The sequence below is a fragment of the Schistocerca nitens genome, chromosome 4, assembly GCF_023898315.1.
Source record: "Schistocerca nitens isolate TAMUIC-IGC-003100 chromosome 4, iqSchNite1.1, whole genome shotgun sequence".
Classification (NCBI taxonomy): domain Eukaryota; kingdom Metazoa; phylum Arthropoda; class Insecta; order Orthoptera; family Acrididae; genus Schistocerca; species Schistocerca nitens.
In genome coordinates this window covers 831,914,609-831,941,175 of record NC_064617.1, presented here as the reverse complement: position 1 = coordinate 831,941,175, position 26,567 = coordinate 831,914,609, and the positions used below count along the sequence as shown (strand labels likewise).

Genomic DNA, 26,567 nt, shown 5'->3' with positions numbered 1-26,567 from the left:
CTGTGAAATGTTACTTCTTGCCAAATGTGATGATTCTACGTCAACGGGAAGTACCCTACAGGATTTCAAAAAAATGGCTCTGAGCACTATGGGACTCAACTGCTGAGGTCATTAGTCCCCTAGAACTTAGAACTAGTTAAACCTAACTAACCTAAGGACATCACAAACATCCATGCCCGAGGCAGGATTCGAACCTTCGACCGTAGCGGTCTTGCGGTTCCAGACTGCAGCGCCTTTAACCGCACGGCCACTTCGGCCGGCCTATAGGATTTGATGAATTAGTTTGCGAGTATCAAAATATGTGACATAAATGTCCGAATCTTTTGACTGGATTGACTTAGAAGATTAAAATTTTTACAGTGCTGAGGGACCACAGAGCTTAATATGTGACATAAATTTGAACTTGATACGTCTACCCCTTCCTGAGAAAAAAGGTTTGTAACAGTCGGACAGAAAGACAGACGGACAGGCTTACAACAAAGTGATGCTGTTAGGGTTCCTGTTTTTACCGATTCGGGTACGGAACACTAAAAGTTTGAAAAATTCGATTCCAGTGCGGTCTCCTTTTTAGAGCTGTTGCGTATTTACATGTACATGTACATAGATACTCCGCAAGTCACCGAACGGCGCGTAGCGTACCCTGTACCATTAGTTTTCATTTCTTTGTCTGTTCCACTCGCAAATAGAGCGATGGAAAAAGCGACTGTCTGTATGTCTCCGTATGAACCCAAGTTCTCGTATCTTATATTCGTGGTCCTTACGCGAAATGTACGCTGGCGGCAACAGACTCGTTCGGCAGTCAGCTTCAAATGCCGGTTCTCTAAATTTTCTCAATTAGTGTTTCTCCTAGAAGAAAGTCGCCTTTCCACCAGGGATTCCTATTTGTTTTCCTGAAGCATTTCCGCAACACTTACGTGTTGTTCGTAACAACCGGTAACAAATGTAGCTGCCCGCCTCTGAATTGCTTCGATGTCTTTCTTCAATCCGACGTGGTAATGATCCCAAATACTCCAGCAGTACTCAAGAAAAGATCGCACCAGCGTCCTATATGCGGTCTCTTTTACGGGTGAACCACTCTTTCCTAAAATTCTGCCAATAAACGGAAGTCGACCATTCGCCTACGCTACTACAGCTCGCACATGCTCGTCATATCGTTTTGCAGTGTTATGTCGAGATATTTAAACGACTTGACTGTGTCAAGTTGGACGCTGTAACACTTGTAATGGTACTTAAATTACGTAACTATTACAGCATCTCACCTCAACCTCTCGATACCAGCAATGTTCTACTGTGTTTCAAAAATGGTTCAAATGGCTCTGAGCACTATGGGACTCAACATCTTAGGTCATAAGTCCCCTAGAACTTAGAACTACTTAAACCTAACTAACCTAAGGACATCACACACACCCATGCCCGAGGCAGGATTCGAACCTGCGACCGTAGCAGTCCCGCGGTTCCGGACTGCAGCGCCAGAACCGCTAGACCACCGCGACCGGCTACTGTGTTTCTGTAAAACAGTTAACATATTTCTGTGACAACATTCAGATTTGATTTCATTAATGTAAAGGTACTTTGATACATCGATATGCTTATATTGCATTGGTATTATTCTTGTGTGTATTCTTTCTTTTGTCACTATGACGTACTTATAACCCTGATTTTTGGGCGCGTAAGCGGTTATTAGAGAGTCAAGTCTTGGTCGTCATGTTGAAAAGACGCAAATTGTAGTCAGTTTATGAAATGTGAAGGCCGGTCGGGTGTGGCCGAGCGAATCTAGGCACTACAGTCTGGAACCGCGCGACCGCTACGGTCGCAGGTTCGAATTCTGCCTCGGGCATGGATGTGTGTGATGTCCTTAGAAGTTAAGTGCCATAGTGCTCAGAGCCATTTGAACCATTTTTTGAAATGTGAACTTTAACAGTGAGGAAGATATTTTCAAGTATGTTTTATATTGTGAAGTGATGTTGCAACAAAAGTAATAAAAAAGAAGTGTAACTTAAATTCTGAGTGCTGATTACTTTTTTGACATCACCATTGTTGTAACTTGCAAAAGTTTAATCTTCAAGAATGGATTATAAAACACATCTATAAAACTTTGCATCCGAGCTTGGAATCATCATTACCTAGATTTTCGACGATTGAGCCATGAGTTCACAACGAGACCAGCGTGGGAAACACGAAAAGATGAGTGCCCAGTTTATGCATTATTTCAAGAAATGACTTTATTAATGGTGCTCTAATGACACCTGCCACATAATATAACTCTATTGTTGCCCGAAAATGCAATATTTAGCAGCGTGAGCAATACTACAATCATAATTAATTTTTGACCTTTGTTGTGGTAGGGTTTGTTAGACACTGCATCCGGATATTACAGGTCTGTTCTTCCTGCTCAAGGTATAGTACATTAAATGCCAGTTTGGCGGTTCTTGCATGCCGCTTTCGTGGCGTTCCAGTTTAAATGGCTCGCAGCGTACGTTGTGATGCTTATCGTGCCTGTGACCTGTGGGAGATGCAAATAAATCAGATGAACGTTTTCCCTAGTTGGAGCGCCTTAATTTACGGAAACCAGAGTATAAGCGCGCAAACAAAGCGGCAGGTTCGCCGCCGCGCGGCTGCCTGCCCTTATCGCTGGCGGGTCCCAGGGCTTAGCGCCGCAGTCCGGCTTCGGCGGGCCGCCGCTGTCCGCCAGAATCCCCGCAGCCGTAATCCCCAGCGGCGGACTAACTGGCGCCGTGGGCTCACCTGCCTCTGCCTCAACCGGCCGCCGAGCCCTCCGGAATTGCCCAATTATGCAGATGAGCACCGGAGGAGCTGTGCCCGCACAGAGATCGCAGACCGCCGCGCGCCAACGCGCCGAGCCTCCGCCTATTTTTCTCGTCTGCGGAGCCGCCGAAAGCTGGCCAGGGGCCCACTGTAGCCTTCTCACGTTCGTCGTCATCATATCCGAAAATTAGGGGGGGTCTTTTGAAGACTAAGGCCAGCCACTAAGCGCAATTTTGTTACGTCAATGACCCTGCGCCACTTTTTTTCTGCGTAATATTCCACTTCCGTCAATAGCCGCCCGTGAAACTGTGCGTGTCTTGCGCTTTCCGCCATTAAAGCACCTCGCATTGAATTAATAACTTATTGAGAATTGCGTTAAAAAATTCACTTAGGTAGTCCATCTCGAACCGCTACATCTACCGCGTGATCAAAAAGTCAGTATAAATTTTAAAACTGAATAAATCACGGAATAATGTAGATAGAGAGGTACAAATTGACACACATGCTTGGAATGACATGGGGTTTTATTGGAACCAAAAAAATACAAACGTTCAAAAAATGTCCGACAGATGGAGCTTCATCTGATCAGAATAGCAATAATTAGCATAACAAAGTAAGACAAAGCAAAGATGATGTTCTTTACAGGAAATGCTCAACAGGTCCACCATCATTCCTCAACAATAGCTGTAGTCGAGGAATAATGTTGTGAACAGCACTGTAAAGCATGTCCGGAGTTATGGTGAAGCATTGGCGACGGATGTTGTCTTTCAGCATCCCTATAGACGTCGGTCGATCACGATACACTTGCGACTTCAGGTAACCCCAAAGCCAATAATCGCACGGACTGAGGTCTGGGGACCTGGGAGGCCAAGCATGACGAAAGTGGCGGTTGAGCACACGATCATCACCAAACGACGCGCGCAAGAGATCTTTCACGCGTCTAGCAATATGGGGTGGAGCGCCATCCTGCATAAACATCGAACGTTCCAGCAGGTGTTTATCAGCCAGGCTGGGAATGATGCGATTCTGTAACGTATCGGCGTACCTCTCACCCGTCACGGTACCAGTTTTGCTGTCCAGCGCCATCCGTCGGACATTTTGTGAACTATGTTTTTTTGATTCTAATAAAACCCCATGTCATTCCAAGCATGTGTGTCAATTTTTACCTCTCTATCTACATTATTCCGTGGTTTATAACGTTTTCAAATTTATACTGACTTTTTGATCACCCTGTACATGCGTACTTTGCTCGATAGATTTCATCATAGGCAAGGGTATCGTCAGGAGGGCCCCACGGAGGAGTGCTAGGATTGCTGTTGTTCTCTATATGCGTAAATGATTTGGCGGACAGGGCGGGCAGCAATCTGCGCTTGTTTGCTGAAGACGCCCTGCTGTACGGTAAGGTGTCGAAGTTGAGTGACTGTGGGAAGCTACAAGACAACTTAGTCGAAATTTCCAGGTGTGATGATTGGCAGCTATTCCTGAAGGTGAAAAAAAGATAAGTTAATGCGCATGAGAAGGAAGAACAAACCTGTAAAGTTCGGATACAAAATTAGTAGTGTCCTGTTTGACACAGTCAAGTCATTTAACTATCTGGGCGTAACGTTGCAGAGCGATATTAGACAGAAAGACCATGTGAGAACTGTGGTAGCGAAGGTGAATGATCGACTTCGGTTTAAAATGGTTCAAATGGCTCTAAGAACTGTGGGACTTAACATCTGAGGTCATCAGTCCCCTAGACTTAGAACTACTTAAACCTAACTAACCTAAGGACATCACACACATCCATGCCTGAGGCAGGATTCGAACCTGCGACCGTAGCAGCAGCGCGGTTCCAGACTGAATCGCCTAGAACCGCTCGGCCACAGCGGCCAGCGACTTCGGTTTATTGGGAGAATTTTCGAAAAGAGTGGTTCACCTGTAAAGGAAACCGCATATCGGACGCTGGTGCGACCTGTTCTTGAGTGCTGCTCGAGCGTTTGGGATCCATACCACGTCGGATTGAAGGAAGACCCAAGCAATTCAGAGGCGAGCTGCTAGATTTGTTACCGGTAGATTCGAACAACATGCAAGTGTTACGGAGATGGTCCGGGAACTCAAATGGGAATCTGTGGAGGGAAGGTGAAGTTCTTTTCGGGAAACACAATTGAGAAAATTTGGAGAACCGGCATTGGAAGATGACTGCCGAACGATTCTACCGCCGCCAACATATACTGCGCGCAAGGACCACGAAGGTAAGATACGAAAAATTAGGGCTCATACGGAGGCGTACGGACAGTCGTTTTTCCCTCGCTCTATTTGCCAGTGGAAAAAGAAAGGAAATGACCAGCAGTGGTGAGGCTACCCTCCGACACGCACCGTACGGTGGCTTGCGGAGTATCGATGTAAATGTAGATTAAGAAATGTGTGACACATGCTTTAATGAATGCATTAAAATTACTTCTCAATCTATTCATGGACGGAGCAATAGAAAAATGAGTTTTGCAAAAATTAATTATTTTTATGTCAAACAGGAATTACAGGTTTTTATTTAGGAGTGTAAAATCACAAAATCTGTATAACCTACCCCTCTTCAGATGCGTTTAAAACGACAGGGCACGTATCCCTAGACTACTAAACCCTCGCAACATTTACGATTGCAGTTGGTATCCATTCGCGTTTCTCACCAATCTGGTAGGTGGAACAACGGGACATTTTGTACTTATTTTGTATGGAATACACCATTGGAGACCTTACAATTGTAATTAACTAGTCCATAAACTACAAATTACCATTTCCTTTGAATAAAATATAGAGTAGTAAAATTTACGACGGTTTCGTAGCAATGTAACATTTCCCACCTTCATTGTTCTAGGGTTAAGCTAGCACGTTACGTACGTTCAATAAACAACTTTAGAAGTTAAACACACTTACCCTTGATAGTGCATTAGTTATCTTAAGGGCCCTTTTTTATCGAAGTAAATAAAAGACTCATTATACACCGACATTATCAGTGTAGACCACCGAGACATTCAGTGCCACCTGGAGGCGTTACGTGCGCGTGATCGGGCAAGTAAACTATATAATCGGAGCAGAGACGGATGGGGGATCATTCCAGCGCCAATTCGCAATGAAAATGGGAAAATACACTGACTTAAGCTATTTCAGGAAAGGCAGATTGTTATGCACGCCCCTGGGTGGACCAGCTCGGAAACGGAGAAGCTGGTCCGCTGTTCACGTGCTACTGTCGTGATCATTCATAGAAAACTGTTGAAGTATGGTGATACCCGAAGCAGGTGAAAAGGTGGTGGAGTCCACGTCTCATCGCGCAAAGCAGAAATCGGAGGCTCACCGCTCTGTAAATCAGGGTAAGTGGCAACCTATGGTAGATGTAACAATGCCGCTGCAGGCACAACTGTTTTGGAGCACATACCTGAGCGCACGTTGTTGAACGTAGCGTAACGCAGCAGACGACCATTACGTCTTCCCATGTTGACCCGACGACATTATCAATTACGATTACAGTGGACACGCCGTCATCGAGGATGGACCATGGATGAACGGAAACGTGTCGCCTAGTAGGATCAGTCACGTCCATTGTTCCACCTCGTCGATGGTCTTATCCATAATGCAAGCGAACGGCTGCTCCAGATATGCAACTCATCGCGGATACGGCCCTTTGGGGGTAGTAAGGTAGTACAATGTTATGGTGGACATTCAACTGACTTGTGGCAGGGGCACGCGCTACAAGAGAGATATTGTTTATTACAGAGATGTTTACTAGTGGAATTTCGAGAGAGCACTCCAGGAACAGTCGCACGACATATTATTTTCTCCCACATACATCTCGCGAAATGACCACAACGATAAAATTCGAGAGGTTTAGCAACGACCATTCTTCCCATCCGCAATTCGCGAATGGAACAGGGAAGTGAGTTATCGCTTAGTGGTACCAGAAGTAGCGTCCACCACACACCGTCAGATGGTTTGGGCAGTACTGATGTAGATGGTGTTAATGGAAGGCATCTTGGCAGCTGTGATCTAATTGAATATTATTGCAGACCATCTGCATCCCCTTCGTGGTTGATGTCTTCCCCAACGGCGACGGCATCTTCCGGCAGGGTAACTACTCCTGTCACAACGTCAGAATAGTGCTACAGTGGTTTAATGAGCATGATAGTGGAGCTACGTTGATGTCTTGGTCACCAAACTCGTCACCAAACACGTCACCAAACACGTCACCAAACACGTCACCAAACACGTCACCAAACACGTCACCAAACACGTCACCAAACACGTCACCAAACACGTCACCAAACACGTCACCAAACACGTCACCAAACACGTCACCAAACACGTCACCAAACACGTCACCAAACACGTCACCAAACACGTCACCAAACACGTCACCAAACACGTCACCAAACACGTCACCAAACACGTCACCAAACACGTCACCAAACACGTCACCAAACACGTCACCAAACACGTCACCAAACACGTCACCAAACACGTCACCAAACACGTCACCAAACACGTCACCAAACACGTCACCAAACACGTCACCAAACACGTCACCAAACACGTCACCAAACACGTCACCAAACTCGTCACCAAACTCGTCACCAAACTCGTCACCAAACTCGTCACCAAACTCGTCACCAAACTCGTCACCAAACTCGTCACCAAACTCGTCACCAAACTCGTCACCAAACTCGTCACCAAACTCGTCACCAAACTCGTCACCAAACTCGTCACCAAACTCGTCACCAAACTCGTCACCAAACTCGTCACCAAACTCGTCACCAAACTCGTCACCAAACTCGTCACCAAACTCGTCACCAAACTCGTCACCAAACTCGTCACCAAACTCGTCACCAAACTCGTCACCAAACTCGTCACCAAACTCGTCACCAAACTCGTCACCAAACTCGTCACCAAACTCGTCACCAAACTCGTCACCAAACTCGTCACCAAACTCGTCACCAAACTCGTCACCAAACTCGTCACCAAACTCGTCACCAAACTCGTCACCAAACTCGTCACCAAACTCGTCACCAAACTCGTCACCAAACTCGTCACCAAACTCGTCACCAAACTCGTCACCAAACTCGTCACCAAACTCGTCACCAAACTCGTCACCAAACTCGTCACCAAACTCGTCACCAAACTCGTCACCAAACTCGTCACCAAACTCGTCACCAAACTCGTCACCAAACTCGTCACCAAACTCGTCACCAAACTCGTCACCAAACTCGTCACCAAACTCGTCACCAAACTCGCATTATCTGATCTTGTTGGAACACGTCTGGGACGTACTTTCAGGAGCAGGTACCCCACAGTTCTTATATGTTTGAAAAATGTCGTATTACCACCTTGAGCTGCCGATAAAATACTTTATTTATACAACCAGTTTCAGCTGTCTCAGCATCATCTGGTTCATAAAAGTATGAAGGTAGTCCCAAAAGTAGGGTCTCCCATTTTTTTTATAAGTACACAGACCTGTTTATTTCTCCAATGGTTTACATCAGTTTGCAGCTTGAGCAATTAGCTATTTTTCGACATAATCACCATTTCTATCGATGCATTTTTGTAGGCGCTGTGGCAGTTTTTGTATGCCCATGTCATACCAGCTCGCCGCCATGCTGTTTAGAAAGTTATGAACCTCTTCTTTCATCTCGTCGTCGGAGCTGAATCGCTGGGACCACAATTAACGCTGACAAGTACTGTGAGACTCTGAAAAAACTCAAACGGACAATTCAGAACCGGATAAGAGGAATGTTGAGCAAGACAACGCGCTCTCACACATTGCTCGGCAAACCGTTGCTCTCCTGCAACAGTTTCAGTGGAACATAATCACCCACCCACCCTATAGTCCTGACTTGGCGCCCAGTAACTATCACCTGTTCCCTAGGTTAAAAAAAACATTTGGCCGGAAAGCGATTCAGCTCCGACGACGAGGTGAAAGAAGAGGATCATAACTTTCTGAACAGCATGGGGGCGAGCTGGTATGACATGGGCATACAGCGTCTACAAAAATGCATCGACAGAAATTGTGATTACGTCGAAAAATAGCTAAATGTTCGGGGTGTAAACTGATTTAAACCATTGGAGAAATAAACAGGTCTATGTACTTATAAAAAAAATAGGAGACCTTATTTTTGGGCCGGCCGGAGTGGCCATGCGGTTCTAGGCGCTACAGTCTGGAGCCGAGTGACCGCTACGGTCGCAGGTTCGAATCCTGCCGCGGGCATGGATGTGTGTGATGTCCTTAGGTTAGTTAGGTTTAATTAGTTCTAAGTTCTAGGCGACTGATGACCTCAGATGTTAAGTCGCATAGTGCTCAGAGCTATTTGAACCTTATTTTTGGGATTACTCTCGTATTCACAGCGTCATATTAGGAGAAATATAAAAAATAAAAAAATGTTATTGTCAAGAGATAAAACCATGAACAATACATTGTCGTCATATTGCAATACAAATTACGTCGTCAATCTATGTATAAAAGCCGTGCTATGGGGTGAACACATTCATGTTAAAACCTATAGACCCCATAGCACAGATTGTATAGATCGACTAGGTAATTTACATTACGATATGATGACAATGTGTTGTTCATGCCGGCCGCCGTGGCCGGGCGGTTCTAGGCGCTACAGTCTGGAACCGCGCGACCGCTACGGTCGCAGGTTCGAATCCTGCCTCGGGCATGGATGTGTGTGATGTCCTTAGGTTAGTTAGGTATAAGTAGTTCTAAGTTCTAGGGGACTGATGACCTCAGATGTTAAGTCCCATAGTGCTCAGAGCCATTTGAACCATTTTTGTTGTTCATGGTTTTATCACGTGACGATAATGATTTTATATTATTTTATATTTCACCTAACGAGATGCTGTGAATACTTCTATGGTCCAGATGATTGTCAGACTACTGAAACTGGCTATATAAATATTTTACCAGCAGCCCAATGCTGTAATATGACATGCTCCCAACATGTGGGATGCTGTTGGGTACTAACTAGCTCCATGTCTCCAAACTACTGGCACTATGTTAAAGGATGCTGTGTTACAACGAGAGATATAACTGCGGGTGTATTTCATTTCGATAACTGTACTTATGTGGCTGAGGATGAATCCATAAAAAGCTTCTAAACATACCCCAAATCAACAACAAATACAGCTGAGTCGCTAGTTAGTACGTAAATAGCGTGGATCCACAAAACAATTACTGTACTTCTTAAGGCTCTGTTATCTAGCGTCATGGAAACAACGATATTTACCTTGACCAAATAGGAATGTCATTGGAAAGAAGGCAGAAAAATATGACTACAGTGTATAGTTTGCCTAGCTAGTGAGAGAGCGTGTCGTACATGAAATACACTGCACTTGGGAGAGCGGTTATTCTAGCAGCCTGGACATAAAGAGAAGTCGGAAGAGCAACTACTATTCATCACTCGGTGCTTACTGGGAGTCTGAAATTAATAATGTTGGATGCAATAACAGCTCAACAGGAAAAGTTGGTGTTCCAGCAGTTTGCAAAGCAACCTCTTTGCTTCAGGCACTGTGTTCGACCAGAAGAGAGACGTGTAACTTGAAACGGTCGTGATGGGAGACAGGTTCCCCCCGTTAATATAGCGGCCCTCTCGCTACGCGTGAGCTGCCGAAGTTGTGCGGCATTCCGCGCATAGCGGCGCCGCAGGGATCGCGTCGGCAGCCGATACACATCCGGCGGCGGATGCTCTGAGCACAACGGGTGGCTGGCGCTGCGTCGCGGGCAAGTCGCCGACTTCTCGTGATCTCCAGGCGCGCGCCACCAAGTTTCGCAAATATCTGACGCCTAAGTCTTGCCTTTCTGTGCCTGCTGGCTTCTCCAGAGACGGCGTAGGTCAACAGAATTCCTCGACTTAAGATATAGCGCGGGCGACCACTGTTCGCAGGACAAAGGCGTTCCGGAAGTTCACAAGCGTGTCGGTGGAAGCCACGATTGAAGTTCCACAGTTTTCCGCTTGTCGGACGATCTCATCTTACAACTGTAATGAAATTCTAAAACCTTACTTCAATTTATGTATCCAACCAGTAAACAACCGATTCTTTAAAGAAGCGAACTTCCATGTATAAAACGGCTTCAAAAGTCTGATTCGTTAAAAAATGAGTTAATGTGTTAAGTTCAAATGGATCTGAGCACTATGGGACTTAACATCTATGGTCATCAGTCCCCTAGAACTCAGAACTACTTAAACCTAACTAACCTAAGGACATCACACAACACTCAGTCATCACGAGGCAGAGAAAATCCCTGACCCCGAATGTGTTAAGTATTTGACGTTACGCATTGTAACCTCCCCCCTCCTTCGTAATTCCAGTTACTGTCCGCTATAAGCAAAGTCTTTTATGAAAAATTTGAGAGGAGCGAGGATTACAATAAACTTTCTAGTTTACTTAGCTTTTCGTGTAGAGTTATTCTTGTCTAGGGTCTGATTCTTGAAGCTGAAATTCTCACATTTTAGGTCCTCGTGGTTCAACTGATCTAAATTAATCTGAAGATTGTTGTTGCAGAATTTTTGTTGTTACGTTAATATATTTTGTCACATTTTAGTATGTCATACAGTCTTTTGATTTTTCACATTAACAAAACCGAAATTACATTGTTCGCCCAAAATACGTCCGATCACATCAGAGGCATGCTTACTACTAAGTCACTCTGCGGTAATAATCATATTCCAAAGAATTTACAATTTTTCTTGACGAATGAATTTCTATTAATGTCGATTACAAATTCATAAATGAATCCCCAGAAATAAACATAGTAAAGAGAACTAAATTGCGCAATTAACAACAGAAATTTCAAGTGTGCCAAATAATTCGTAATTTAAAATGTTTCGAGACAAAGAAATTTTAACTGTACATTCAGAGCTAGTACTTATCGATTGTTACATCGATAATAAAGTAATTGGTTCAAATGGCTATGAGCACTATGGGACTTAACTTCTGAGGTCATCATTCCCCCATAACTTAGAACTACTTAAACCTAACTAACCTAAGGACATCACACACATCCATGCTCGAGGCAGGATTCGAACCTGCGACCGTAGCGGTCGCGCGGTTCCAGACTGTAGCGCCTAGAACCGCTCGGTCACCCCGGCCGCCAATACAGTAATTCCTTTTAATAAATTTTAGCACGAAATATAACATACTGTGTATAAAATTATATGAAAGTTTTCAGAAAAGCAGCTGAGATAATAATGACCTGTCCAAAACTCGAAAAATAATACTGGTATCGACAACTAGTATGGAGGAAAAGTAATGCTAATGGAAGACGTCCCGCTACAGCATGTAAGCGAGAAAAATTTAGAAAAGGTGTGGAAATACGTTTTATGTTTTTTGGAAGCTGTCGGGCAGCGACGAGCAAATAAAAACACGCGACGTCAGTAATGTTTATATGAAATAGAGAATGAGGGGAAGCAAGGGAAGGGATGGGTGGGAATTTGTGACTACCAGACACACAGGGCAATGTGGTAGTGTAATGGTGAAAGTTGAACATTTGTGCCGGACCGGGACTTGAACCTGGGTTGAACGCGTCTACCGAGCGGTTGCCTTAACCGCTTCGCCCATCCAGGCAACATACCGGACGCTGCAATGCAGCTCCTCTTTTCCTTTAAACCCCGACCCGAAAATTATTGATTCCCGTAGGAGATAGGATGTCATTAGTGCATCCCCACTGAGTGGGGGAACCAGTAATTTGCGAGTAGGGGTTTAATGGAAGAGAGGAGTTGCACTGCAGCGTGCGATTAAGTTGCCCGCATCTCGTGGTCGTGCGGTAGCGTTCTCGCTTCCCACGCCCGGGTTCCCGGGTTCGATTACCGGCGGGGTCAGGGATTTTCTCTGCCTCGTGATGGCTGGGTGTTGTGTGCTGTCCTTAGGTTAGTTAGGTTTAAGTAGTTCTAAGTTCTAGGGGACTGATGACCATAGATGTTAAGTCCCATAGTGCTCAGAGCCATCTGAACCATCTGCGATTAAGTTGGAAATATGAGTCGGACAAGGACCGTGGCCGGATGGCCGAAGCGGTTAAAGGAACCGGTCATGGTTGGTTGGTTGATTCGGGAGATAGGACCGAACGGCGAGTTCATCGGTCGCATCGGGTTAGGGAAGGATGGGGAAGGAAGTCGGTCATGCCCTTTCAAAGGAATCATCCCGGCATTTGCCTGAAGCGATTTAGTGAAATCATGAAAACTTAAATCAGGATGGCCGGACGCGGGTACCGGTCATGGGAAGCGGTAATTCCGGGTTAGAGCCCTGTCCCGCACAAATGTTCAACTTTCGCCATTGCATTACCACTGTGTTCTGTGCGGCCGAAAGTCCCGAATTTCCACTCGTCCCTTCCCTTCCTTTCCCCATTCTCTTTTTCATATAAATGCATGCACCAGCTGCGTAATCACGAGTGGCGTCTGCTATGTTGGACATGTCCGCCAGAACAGACACCATATATATATATATATATATATATATATATATATATATATATATATCAATAACATTTCCATGACTGCCTGTAGTTCCGTATTTCAAGAGGCTTAACCGAGAGCGGGTAATCGGAAAGTGGGTCGGACACCCGTCTCCGTAGGAATCTAAAACAGCGAAAGGCTTTGCGCAGGGCTCTAATCTTTGCTGAGGGACGCAGAAACGAGAGGGAGAAAAGTAGCGGGTGTTGCGGCTTCGTGATTAACGGGAGATGTTTTGAGCGTGCGCCTGGTCGGAAACAGGCAGCGTCGTGTTTCTGCAGGAATAAGCAGCACAAAGTGAAAAGGCAGGGAGGCTTCCGGCCTCCGGGAGCAGTAAAAACAGACGCCGACAAGTGATCTCCGCGTCAATGACTCCGCTGACGCCCAGCTGCGCAAACACTACTCCAGAACTAAAAGGCAAACGCTGAGATGGGCTGAAGTAATGGAATTGTTTCTTCCGCTAGCGGTATAAATAAAAGTCCCTGAGCTTTTATCCGTAGCGTTATTTCCAATAATGTGTTAATGTAAAATCGCATAGTATTTTGAGAGTCAACGTTTACATCAAAAGTAAATGTCATATTTGTTAGTGAGATTTTATCGCTGAGAGGTGCACAAACTCAGAGGAACTGCGCAATATGCTGTTCTGACACTTTAATGCATCTTTATGTTTCATACTGTCTACATCTACATATGCATGTATACTCAGCAAATCACATTTAAGTGCCTCGCAGAGGGTTCACCGAACCACCTTCACAATATTTCTCTATTATTCTAATCTCTTACAGCGCGCGGAAAATGCGAAAATCTACATCTTCCCACGCGAACTTTGATTTTCCTTATTTTATTATATGATCGTTTCTCCCTATGTAGGTTGGCGTCAAAAAAATATTTTCGCATTCGGAGGAGAAAGTTGGTGATTGAAATTTCGTGACAAGATTCCGCCGCAACGGAAAACGCCTTTCTTTTAATGATGTCCAGCCCAAATCATGTATCATTTCAGTGACACTCTCTCCCATATTTTGCGATAATACGAAACGTGCTGCGCGGGATTAGCCGAGCGGTCTGAGGCGCTGCAGTCATGGACTGTGCGGCTGATCCCAGCGGAGGTTCGAGTCCTCCCTCGGGTATGGGCGTGTGTGTTTGACCTTAGGATAATTTAGGTTAAGTAGTGTGTAAGCTTAGAGACTGATGATCTTAGCAGTTAAGTCCCACAAGATTTCACACACATTTGAACATTTTGAACGAAACGTGCTCCCCTTCTATGAAGATTCTCGATGTACTCAGTCAGTCCTATCTTGTAAGTATTCCACACTGCGCAGCAGTAATCAACAAGAGGACGGACTAGCGTAGTGTAGGCAGTCTCTTTAGCAGATCTGTTACATTTAGAAATGTCCTGCCAATAAAACGCAGTACACCCCGTCTGACTATGAACTATCCGATATTTTTAGAAATCATGCATACACTGAAGCAGCCTGTTGCTCGTCAATGTAAGGAGAAGCAAGGTATTGGCTACCTTCTAATATGTTGAACGTGTTGAAAGATTTTATCTCATCATGAAGCTATAAGGGCAACATGTAAAAACTATGAAACTTCCTGGCAGATTAAAACTGTGTGCCCGACCGAGACTCGAACTCGGGACCTTTGCCTTTCGCGGGCAAGTGCTCTACCAACTGAGCTACCGAAGCACGACTCACGCCCGGTACTCACAGCTTTACTTCTGCCAGTACCTCGTCTCCTACCTTCCAAACTTTACAGAAGCTCTCCTGCGAACCATGCAGAACTAGCACTCCTGAAAGAAAGGATATTGCGGAGACATGGCTTAGCCACAGCCTGGGGGATGTTTCCAGAATGAGATTTTCACTCTGCAGCGGAGTGTGCGCTGATATGAAACTTCATGGCATGGTTCGCAGGAGAGCTTCTGTAAAGTTTGGAAGGTAGGAGACGAGGTACTGGCAGAAGTAAAGCTGTGAGTACCGGGCGTGAGTCGTGCTTCGGTAGCTCAGTTGGTAGAGCACTTGCCCGCGAAAGGCAAAGGTCCCGAGTTCGAGTCTCAGTCGGGCACACAGTTTTAATCTGCCAGGAAGTTTCATATCAGCGCACACTCAGCTGCAGAGTGAAAATCTCATTATGTAAAAACTAGATTACGGGGGCTTTGGTATCGTACTAGCCCGAGAGATTTCAATGTCGCTTTGCTAACAATACGTAAGAGACCAGATGGATCGGAATGCAGCGGCGACGACGACTAACATCAAGACCATGGCTTGCAGCTGCCGCTGAACACTATGTCCTATTTCGAATATTGTTCAGATGTAAAGATTCGTTAAACTACCTGGACGGCAAGAAGCAAGTCTTCCCTAGTACCATACTTAAAGGAGACTTACTTCACTACTTGTTTTAATATGATGGATAGGGGCCAAACTAAAACTATTCAACTGACAAACTAACGACGATGTATGCTGTTGAATACAATTAAGCCCCTACGAAGTGGTGCCAATCAAGAGACGTCGTAACGATTAAAGCTCCAGCAACTATCCGCTTTTAAATAAGAGTGCTGTTTTCTGTATCTACAGCTCACCCCGCAAGCAACCTCACGGTGTTTGGCAGAGGATACTTGGTGTACCATTGTCACTTCCGCCTATTCCTGTATCAGTAAAAATGGCTCTGAGCACTATGGGACTTAACATATTAGGTCATCAGTCCGCTAGAACTTAGAACTACTTAAACCTAACTAGCCTAAGGACATCACACACATCCATGCCCGAGGCAGGATTCGAACCTGCGACCGTAGCGGTTGCGCGGTTTCAGACTGAAGCGCCTAGAACCGCTCGGCCACACCAGCCGGCCCCTGTATCAGTAGCGAATGGTCCGCTGGAAGAACGATTGCCGGTAAGCATCCGTTGGGGCTCGAATTCCCCTGCCTTCATCGTCATTGTCTTTTGGCGAGATAGACATAAGAGGAGGAAATATATATTGGTTGACTCCTCCAGGGACGTACGCTCTCGGGACATTAACAGTAAACCACGTCTCTCTTGCAGCGTTTGCTGCTAGAGTTGGCTGCGCACCTCCGTGACACTTTCGCGCTTAAAAGCTGAACCAATTACTGTACAAAATTAACGGCTTTTGGTGTTCCTTTCGCTGCAAGTTTTTAGAAAGAGACAAATGTTTCAAAAAAAGATGGCTCTCAGATAACATATATATTTCTGATAAATATATACCTCCGTACTTCGACGAACCTTGTACGGTTCTTGAATAAATGTGCTGAAATAGTCATTAAGTCGGCATACAGATAATGAAGAAGTTTCTCGCTTAAGCAATTTGTGAAGTATTATTCATATTGGCTCTTATTTTCTTCTTTTAAGCTGCGTGAAATTCCAAAACTTCGCAAAGATGCTGGTCTATATAGGCTGATTTCCTTAAACATTCTTCCCCAGTCGGAGCTCGTGCACCGTCTCTAACGATTTTATCGTCGACGGAACTCTAAACTCAGATCTTCATTCGTCCTTTATTGTAATTCATAAACGTCACAACCATAGCAACAAAAATATCTCGGAAAGAGTTACCTAATATGTTCCGAAACGCCACGCAAAGAATCGTGATTTTCCAGTCCTCGTACCTCGGGTTCTACTGCTGGGAAAAAGGTAAGATCAAGTATTTTGGAGAGCACTTGGGCTACGAACCATTTGTATACCCAACAGGAGGATCGTCTTAGTGTCACTATCCCACGGTACAGGGCTGAAGTATGAATGTTACACACTTCGTCCTGTTTAGGCAAATGCAGCAAATCAGTTGGTTCTTTTGCTGTTTGATGTGTTCTACGGTGAGCTTGATGGGACTTCTGTAGGCATCATTAGTCCATGGGTGGCTCCTCGGAAAACCAAGAAAAGACTTTTTTTTACTATATTTCCGTCCTCACCAGCCGACCAAAACCCAGCCGCGGATTCAGAGACGGCTATCCACAGCAAGTGGCTGTAATTTTTACGATGTACTCCTAAGATCTAGATCTCTAAAAAATTTCAAAATTTCTTTCATATCTTTATCCGTACCTAAGTTCAAAGTTATCCTCCTTGTACACGTAAAATATGCCCGTAAAATTCGGTGTGAGGCGAAAACGTTGGCTATAAAGTGAAGTAGCGCGGAGAAATATGCTATAAAGTGTCTCCGTTGTCATCTGGGAATCCCTCGTTGTAGTACTGAAGCACATCCAAAAATTTTTTCATGTAAAATCCCGTCTGAGGAGTAAAATTAGTTTTGTGTTATTTCTATTTCACGTGAGTAAACTATCAAAATTTTCTTGACCAGTATATTTCTTTTCTTATGAATTACATGCCCTGCTGCAGCAGGAAAAAGAAGGGACCAGTCGAAAAATGCTGTTATCAGAGCACAAAAAATGCGAATGAGGTCCTATTTATTTTAAAAGATTGACTGAAAAGTGGGGTAGCTGTTGTCTCACTCTGTCATCCTCAGCAGCTTTACAACTTTTCCCACAGTTTTTGGCATGCGAATATGTTCGCACTTTTTTATGCTGAGAGAAAAAACAGAGGCAGGGCGACGGAGAAGTAATAAATACCGGAAGACCGTAGGCAGCGGTTGTGTTACATAAAGAGCGAGGGATACAACGGTAGTGTGAGAGAAAGAGAGGTACACAGCGGCAATAGGACACAGTTAACAGTGACAGAACAGTGCTAGGGAAAGAGTGAAGGAGACAGTGCCGGCTGGGGAGGAAGAAAGAGAAAGAGAAGTGGATGTGGGCGAGAGCCAGTGATAATGAGCCACAGAGTATATAAGAATGACAACGGCAACGAGGAAGAGAGAGATAGTGACAGTAGGAACAGGCAACGGCAGTGAGAACAAGGAATTATATATTAGCAGTAAGGGAGAGGAAGGGGGAGACAGTGGCAATGATAGGAGACAGTAGTAGTAGTAGTAGTAGTAGTACAGAACGAAGGAAACTGTGGCTGTGAGACAGGAGACAATGACAGAGAGACACAAAGAGATAATGGCAATGAGTAGGGCTGAGTGAATGAGTGAGAGAGAAAATGAAACTGGAAGTGGATGGGTATGAGCAATTTACAGCGATGGACTAGTGGATGTGAGCGAGTTATGGTTAGAGGAAGTTGTGGAAGAGAGAGGTGAGTTGCAAGTTAAAAAGAGCGTGCAAATGTTCGCATGCCAAATTTTTTGGGAAAATTTGTATAGTTGTTGAGGATGGTAGAATATGCAGTGGTAACCCTCTTTTCCGTCGGAGTCCTTTATATAAATAGAATCATATTCGCATTGTTTGTACTGCGATAAGAACATTTTTTCGCTAGTAACGTACGCTCGTATTTACGTTCTACCGATCACAAATCAGGTGAATTTGCTGTAATAGGCAACTTGAGGGGAACGATAGCAATTTCTGCTCGTTAACTACATTATTACGTCACTGTAGAAAGTGGATGTAATTCTGTTGTTAATGGATAATCAACGCTGGCTCGTAGGCTGCTGTAAGCGTTTCGATCTGACGCCATTTCGATGGCATGTGTGCCAATTTCAGCGCTTATATGCTGAAGCGGGATATTAATTGACATAACGAGGCTGAGAGAACTCCGTTTCAGGCCTCCCCTACACAGAAAATGCTTTCATGGTCACCGGGAATCGAGCTGAGGACCACCGTGTCAGGGAAGAGACTAATACACACTAGCTAGTTCACGAATGGCTAAATATGTAACAGGTGCGAATCTAGCTATTAATTCTTAAAAAAGGTCAACTTTGACATTCCCGCACTGGTGTTGGCTGAGTATTAGTCATATGGTCGGAAAAGATGGGTCAAAAGTTGATCTTAATGCTTAAACAAGGACGTAAACTGCCAGAATATTATTATGTTCTACCGTACTTTTGGTACTAACCCGTTTTCTAAGCATAACCAAGTTGTTCCTTTGCGTAGTATGAGCTATACGTGACGGAAGCTCTGGTGCTGTACTAACATAAGAAATATAACAACTCGGCTTATATCTGCTATTTACGTAGTTTCACCTGTTGCTGCTTTTGATTTTGTGAAGTGGGGCGAAATGTACCGCAATTTAAGCTCTCAATATTTTAATTTGTACCTATAATGGTACAAAATGACTGTGGTTGACAATTAAATAATGCAAACACTGCACTAACACATAATAGACAGCCATAAGCTAACAAAACTTCATTAAAACAATTTATTCAGTCTACGGACGCATTATCCAAAAATATAATAAGAATATCAGGGAGAAGGACAAGATTACCGGTAACGGTTGGTTGCATGGCTACTGCATTCGACATTTTATAGTTTTAACGCTAGAGTCTTGGCTAATAATAAACAGCTAACTCTAAGACGCCTGCCGCCTGAAAATGCACTACTGAGAGAGTGAAAAGCTGCTTCACGAAAGTAAATTTCGGTTGCGATTAACACAGTCACCACCCGCAATGCTACCAACTGTTAATTTCTGAAATCTAGACGGAGCTGTAGTTCATCACTCTGTAATTAATCTCTGTGCCCGCCTCCTGTGTTGCCCGTGTAAACAACTCGATACTGTGCGACGGCACTAGCCGTTGTCGTCGGCAACAAACACTAATGTTTTCCATTTCAGGTATTAAAAATTGAACGTAATGCCACCAAATGTGCCTTGAGGGATACCAGAAAATATCAGGGAAAAGAAAAAAAAAACGCACAAAATCTCGTGAAACCCAAAATAATAAACAACAAAGGTAGGTAATACAAAATAAATGGAAAGTTACAGGCGGGCACATGTACCAAATGACCTAGCTTGAGTAATATCATAATATGGGATAGGTGCTTTAATCAATTTCCAAGTCCGGAAACTATCACAAACTTGCATTTCATCATACATAGAGGACAAACCTGCGAAATTTAGAAACAGAACAATACTTTCTAGCGCTAGTATGTAAAACACACATCTCCACGACCTTCTTTTTCAAATGTAATTTAGGAAACATTTCATGCTTATTCAATATACTGCCTGTCTTCGGGCAAATAGTACCATGTCAAGGACCAAAACATATCTGAGGTGCATTTTGATATAACTGCGGACCGGAATCAGTAACAAATAGATATTCAGAAACTGATGGAACAACTTTGACAAGTCTATGGTTATTTTTACCAGGTTTATAATCTGCAATAAGTTAATAAGTTGTCGAAGAACTTTCAAACCACCCTCCTTTGGTTGAAGTTTTGTAGTGCCATGTTTGAATTGTGCTTTGGTCTTCACAAAAATAATTGCCATGTCCATAGACACATTCCATATCTTAATAAAATTGAGCGATATAATGTTTTCCTCTTCATGATAAGGCATTTCCCATTTCTGTACGATCTTTTAATTTATTTTAATGTAACTATTAACTAAAAAGAAAATGATATTTTTGTTAAAATGTAATTTCCTTTTCATTATACATACAGAAATCGATTACAATTTTTTTAAAAGTTGCAAATAGCAGGAATCCAACCAGGGACTTTGCAGCGACAAGACTGCTTACTATGCTTCCGGCGGGTCAGTTAAAACACTCGAAAGGTTTTTTTAGTTAATAGCGTCCGAAAATTCTGAATCTTGCTAATTTTGAACTGTTGTCAGAAGTGCGACGTAATGTTCTAGGAAATTGATTTTCGGACACTTAGCTTCAAATCTTATTAAGAAAAGTGAAAGTAGTCACTCAGGAAATGAGTGAAGGGGTTCAGATGCGGGAATCAAGCACCGCCGCTCATGACAAGGCGCTAGTGGAGGTGGTTTGCCATTGGTTTCCTCCGACCTTTCATGAAATGTCAAGAGTGTATCTCTGTCGTCTGGATGATTGTGATTAGTACTTTTACAGTGTGGTGGTAGGATTGTGTCACTGTGGGTGAAGATAAGGGATACGATGTAACCCGATCCCGATGCCGACACACATAGTCCACTCCTCTCGAATAACCCCGATATTGCCGCAGACTATACCGTCCGCATCCGACGGAAGTCACCATCACGTGTCACATGCCCTCAATTCGTGAGACACTGCAGAGAGGTTTGGAATTAAATCCAGGACATTGGCGCAAAGTCTGGTGACAAGTATCGTTATGCCACCACGTCTCTTTCTCTTGCTTGTCATATACAGGCAATGAAAATTTTCCCCAACCAGCATTCGAACCGGCTTACTTTCGATCCGAGCGACAACGCACAGCGGTGCGTTAGCGACCTCTGTTACAATGGCTTGTTTTCAATCCTACACAGGGTGCCCAAGGCGGAATGGTCAATATTCTGGGATGTGATAGAAACGATCATTCGAAGCAAAAATGTCTACTAAAAATGGCCTCAAAAATTCGTATCTTATCTTAAGATACGAATTTTTGAGGCCATTTTTAGTAGACATTTTTGCTTCGAATGATCGTTTCTATCACATCCCTGAATGCTATGAGCACTTCATCTCCGCGCTTCTACTGAATAAGTGCTCGTAGTGTTTATATGTATACTGAAGCGACGAATGAATTTGAACCAATGTCGGATTCGAACCCAGGTCTTCTGCAAATTCAGTGGGCAGAGGCGTGAATGGGAATTTGGAGTGAGGAAGGAGGCGTTCCCGGGTAGACCGTGCAGTGGTGCAAAGCCACTGTGCCAGAGTGCCGTAGTTGTTAGCGCATCTGCCTAGTTCGAATCCCGGCCTTCGCACATATTTTCGTTCGTTCCTTGAGTCTGCATACATATATCATATATATTTCAGTCTTGAAAAGGTCTCTGGAACCATACAGTTTCATATGAAGTGCTCACAGCTCTTAAGGTATGCACTTTAGAGCATCAAGACTTTTCTTGCTTCGAATGATCGTCCTGTCAGATTCCTGAACATTGATCATTCCTCTTGGGACACCCTGCGTGTTCGAAGAAAACCGAGAATTTGTGAGATCCCCTTCGTAGACGAATGCAAGTTTCAAGTTTAAAATAACAGTTCGTTGCATACTCCAAAATCAAATTTTAATTTAATTCCGGTTGGAACATGAGTCAAAACGGGCAAACTCGTGCAGCCACTATACAGAACAACGCTGAAGTCCTAGGCCAAAGACCGACTGCAGCTTATGTGGTCTAACCTAGTAGTAGCAGGGTAAGGTGGGGCTAAATGTATAATTTCAACTTTTTGGACCCCAAAAGGTTGGTAAATATTCTTCTATACATGTTAAATTGTTCTAACGGAATTCTCCGATAACACTAAATCGCGTTAAAAATTAAAATATTAATCAGTCGTGATCGTAAAGATTTATTAAAAACTGAAAAAATCACATGTAAAGATCGTAACTGGTTTCATTTTTATGAAAAATCATCTTCAGATCACATCTATGAAACTCTAAATAGTAATATTCCTTAGAGGGGAAAAAGGCCTCAAAATTACACAGTTCATCTACACGGCTTAACATACGATGGTAACATACGTAAAACATAAAATATCTAGATGTAGATAAAATTCAATATTAAGGATAGTATAAAGTAAGTAGGACGCAGCAATAATTATTTTACAATGTTTATTTCACACCACAAAAGGTCATCAAGACACAGTTACTGAAACAATAAGATTTTTAAAAGGTTACATAACTAGTTTCGACGCACAGAGTCGTCATTTTCAAACGTAATCACAAACCTGGAAAACTGCATTAATAATTGAAAAAGCACATCTTTCAAATATTACAAAAATACGCTAAAACCCATAAACTGAAGGAAAGGCACCAGAAACGAGTCACAAGACGTCACGACAATTTTCGGTCGATCAGTCATTTCACGCCTTAATGCAGTGACAATTGTCGTCAGGTCTTGCGATCAGTTTTTGCTGCCATTGCTTCCTTTACCGGTTTTAGCGTATTTTTCGTAATATTTGAAAGAAGTGTGGTGTTTGCTGTTATTAACGCAGTTTTGGTTCAAATGGCTCTGAGCACTATGGGACTTAACTTCTGTGGTTATCAGTCCCCTAGAACTTAGAACTACTTAAACGTAACGAACCTAAGGACATCACACACATCCATGACCGAGGCAGGATTCGAACCTGCAACCGTAGCGGTAGCGCGGTTCCAGACTATAGCGCCTAGAACCGCTCGGCCACCAGGGGTCGGCAACGCAGTTTTCTAGATTTGTGATTACATTTGAAATTGACGACTCAGTGTATCGAAACTAGTTATGTAAGCTTTGAAAAAAATTTATTGTTTCAGTGACTGTGGCCTGACGACCGTTTGCCATATCAAACAAACATTTTAAATTTCATTCAGTCACACTCCTTTATGGCAATTATGTCGAAATACATAATTATTTTACGCTGGCAAAAATAATTACGAAATACTAATAATACGGAAACAATCAACAGAAATTGAAGTAGGTGCGCTAAAACCGCATCGACGGGCGTTGCGTGGAAGTTGGAACTCACATACTGAAGTAGAGATAAGCTTTGCAACACGGGCCGTTACCATGGAGACGGCAGCTTGGAACCTCTCGATGCATAGTGTCGGTGGCGAGGATTACGGTGCGCCAGAGATGTAACGGCAGAACGACGCCGTCTGTCATCATAGAGTCGGACTGATGAATAACGATCGGAATTGAATCTTAAGAGGTTACCATTTTGACGTGTGATCTTTTAGTTTTTAAGAAATCCTTGCGAGTAAGACTGATAAGTATTTCAATTAGTATCAGACACCGTTAATTTCCAGTAATGTTTTCAAAAGTTACGACGTGTTAAAAATGTTTGGCAGAAGTGCGGTCAATCCCCTCAGGCACTGCCGGCGACGAGAGATCCTGCTTCCTATCTACAGACTGTGGGGCCCCACGGCACTGCGACGCCACGGCAGATCTAGTGTCAGTGTTCAGGTCTGACAGCACGAGACTCCAGAGGAATGCCTTTAGTCTCCGCTCCGTAAAAGAGCTACAAGCTTTGTATGTAAGTTCGAAATAAAAATGGAATGCAGAAAAAGAAGTTCTGGGCAAATCCCTTCATTGCTGATCGTGACATTAACGGGTTATTTGACGCGCTTCACAATGATTTAAGAAATTACACTGCTAATTTTCCATTATCATGAGAATGTCATTGTGTTCATCTGACGAGGTAGTGGAGATCTCCAGAGATTAACTGAAGAAAAATGTCACTGTTTTAAGGAAACTAATCTCACCAGTGGAAAAGATTTTCGTGGTCTGTGTAATTGTAGATAATTATTTGTTGTCTTCTGTGATATTTATAGTTTTAATTGTACCTGTAAAGTATATATAGAAGTGCTCTTCAGGTTTTATTTGAAAAGCACGTTATTATAAACTGAAATTGAATTTACAAATGTTTTAGACACGAAGTCGAAAACCTGTCCCCTTTTTTTCTTAAAATAGTGCCAGTGTGTCTGATGTATCTGGCCCATTAGCACCACTTGCTGTAGCAGAAGATGTAACTGTGCTGATTCCGGCTGGAAGTGGGTTTCGAGGTAAAACTTACATAGCTCGGATAGTAAACGTACTTTGTCTGCAGAGTAATGCTCTTATGGTTAGAGTGGAGCATCAGAAACAGTCTGTGAGGAAATGGACGATCGGCAATTCCTACGGTCGGCCAGTGTGGCCGAGCGGTTCTAGGCGCCTCAGTCTGGAACCGCGCGACCGCTACGGTCGCAGGTTCGAATCCTGCCTCGGGCATGGATGTATGTGATGTCCTTAGGTTAGTTAGGTTTAAGTAGTTCTAAGTTCTAGGGGACTGATGACCTCAGATGTTAAGTTCCATAGTGCTCAGAGCCATTTGAACCATTTTGTAATTTCTACGATCTCCAGTCAGCCAAAGTCCAGAAAGTGCGTTATTGTAAGTACTTTGAATGTGATTGTAATGTGGAGAGGCTTATTCTTCCAACTGAGCTTCACTTATGACTCTCGTAATTCCCAACAATTGTTTTTCCAGCTCGTGTTTTGAATAGTTCTCAGATGGAGCGTCCCAAGTTGCTGATCTCATTTGAATGTCGCAGATTAAAGATTCGGCGCCAAAATAATCTACAGCGCTCACGTGGGCAGATACAACTAGGTACGGGTGAGCGGCAGGTAGCGCTTGGCACCTCTGCTGGCATCCTGGTGTGGGAGCAGCCATCAGTCGCCAGGTTGGCAAGCCTGCCGCTCAGAGTTACCACACTCATACAAATGCCAAGTGCGGGAGGCTCAATTGCTTCTGTGTGGCGTCTCTGCCAGTCTCGGTCCAGAGCGGCAAGGGCTTTTACCAGCCATCCAGTGGCCTCTCCGCTCTCTTTAAAAGCGCCGATTACATTCAGTTTACTTACTAAAGGCTGTATTGCCGCAAGACGAAGGACTGATTCTAATATAATGTGAACTCACCAAGAGTCGCGCGGGTCCGGTAGCTTGCGCCGCACGGAGATGAGGTCGGAGACGTACTGGTTGAAGGCGTTGTTCTGCCAGCCTTCGTCGACGCGCTTCTTCACCTCGGCCGACAGGTTGCTGGGCAGCACGTAGGGCTTCCCCATGTGGCCCGGGGGCTCGGAGACGGCGCCGCCGGGCCCCGGGGGCGGCTGCAGAGCGGCGCGGTCGTCCGACTCGGGGGCGGCGGCGGGCGCGGCCGCGGGGGCGGCGTCGGCCTTGGCGTGGTGCTTGTGCCGGCCGCCGGCGCGCGGGGGCGGCGCCACTTCGTTGTCCTCCAGGGCGGCGTTCTCTGCCTCGGCGACATCCTCGTCAGGTCTGCAAAAACACAGCTAGTGTTGAGCGGCGGATACCACTCGGGATATTGATGCGTATTTCTCGCCTACTCGCTAACAACGGAAAGGCCTCAGACAGGGCCAACCGATTCTGCTCATATTTGGCAAAACGCTTGTGTACCGCCGAAAAGGATATTTTGTCTCATCACCATATGTAACAGACAAAGAAGAAGACCACGGCTGAGATGGATTTACGGATTCGCGGAGGATATGAGAACGATGGGACTAGCTGGAGAAGACTAAATGGGTCGAAGAAGATGGACCAGGCTGACTAGCGAGGACTGTGTGGCTACCGTAGCAGTAGTAGTAGTACATTTTTAAATGCGATCGTTTCTTCTTGGGATTAGCATCACTGAAATTGATACCGAATGAAACAAGTTTTACAACTAAACTAAACTCCATCAGAACAGGTCTCCGTACTGACCGACCCCCGTGTCATCCTCAGCCCACAGGCGTCACTGGAAGCAGATACAGAGGGGAATGTGGTCAGCACACCGCTCTCCCGGCCGCATGTCAGTTTTCGTTACCGGAGCCGCTAATTCTCGATCAAGTAGCTCCTCAGTTTGCCTCACAAGGGTTGAGTGCACCACGCTTGCCAACAGCGCTCGGCGGACCGGACTGTCACTCATGCAAGTGTT

General features: G+C 44.3%; 1 protein-coding gene across 3 annotated transcripts in view; it reads right to left on the bottom strand.

The window, feature by feature from the left end:
• The window catches only part of LOC126253261 (putative polypeptide N-acetylgalactosaminyltransferase 9), a 598,235-nt gene that overhangs the window by 152,281 nt on the left and 419,387 nt on the right, over positions 1 to 26,567 (bottom strand). For all 3 annotated transcript variants that reach the window (XM_049954469.1, XM_049954467.1, XM_049954468.1), the window contains one exon: positions 25,556 to 25,912. In XM_049954469.1, the coding sequence (XP_049810426.1) occupies positions 25,556 to 25,912 (357 nt within the window). The remainder of the gene's footprint in view (positions 1 to 25,555; positions 25,913 to 26,567) is intronic.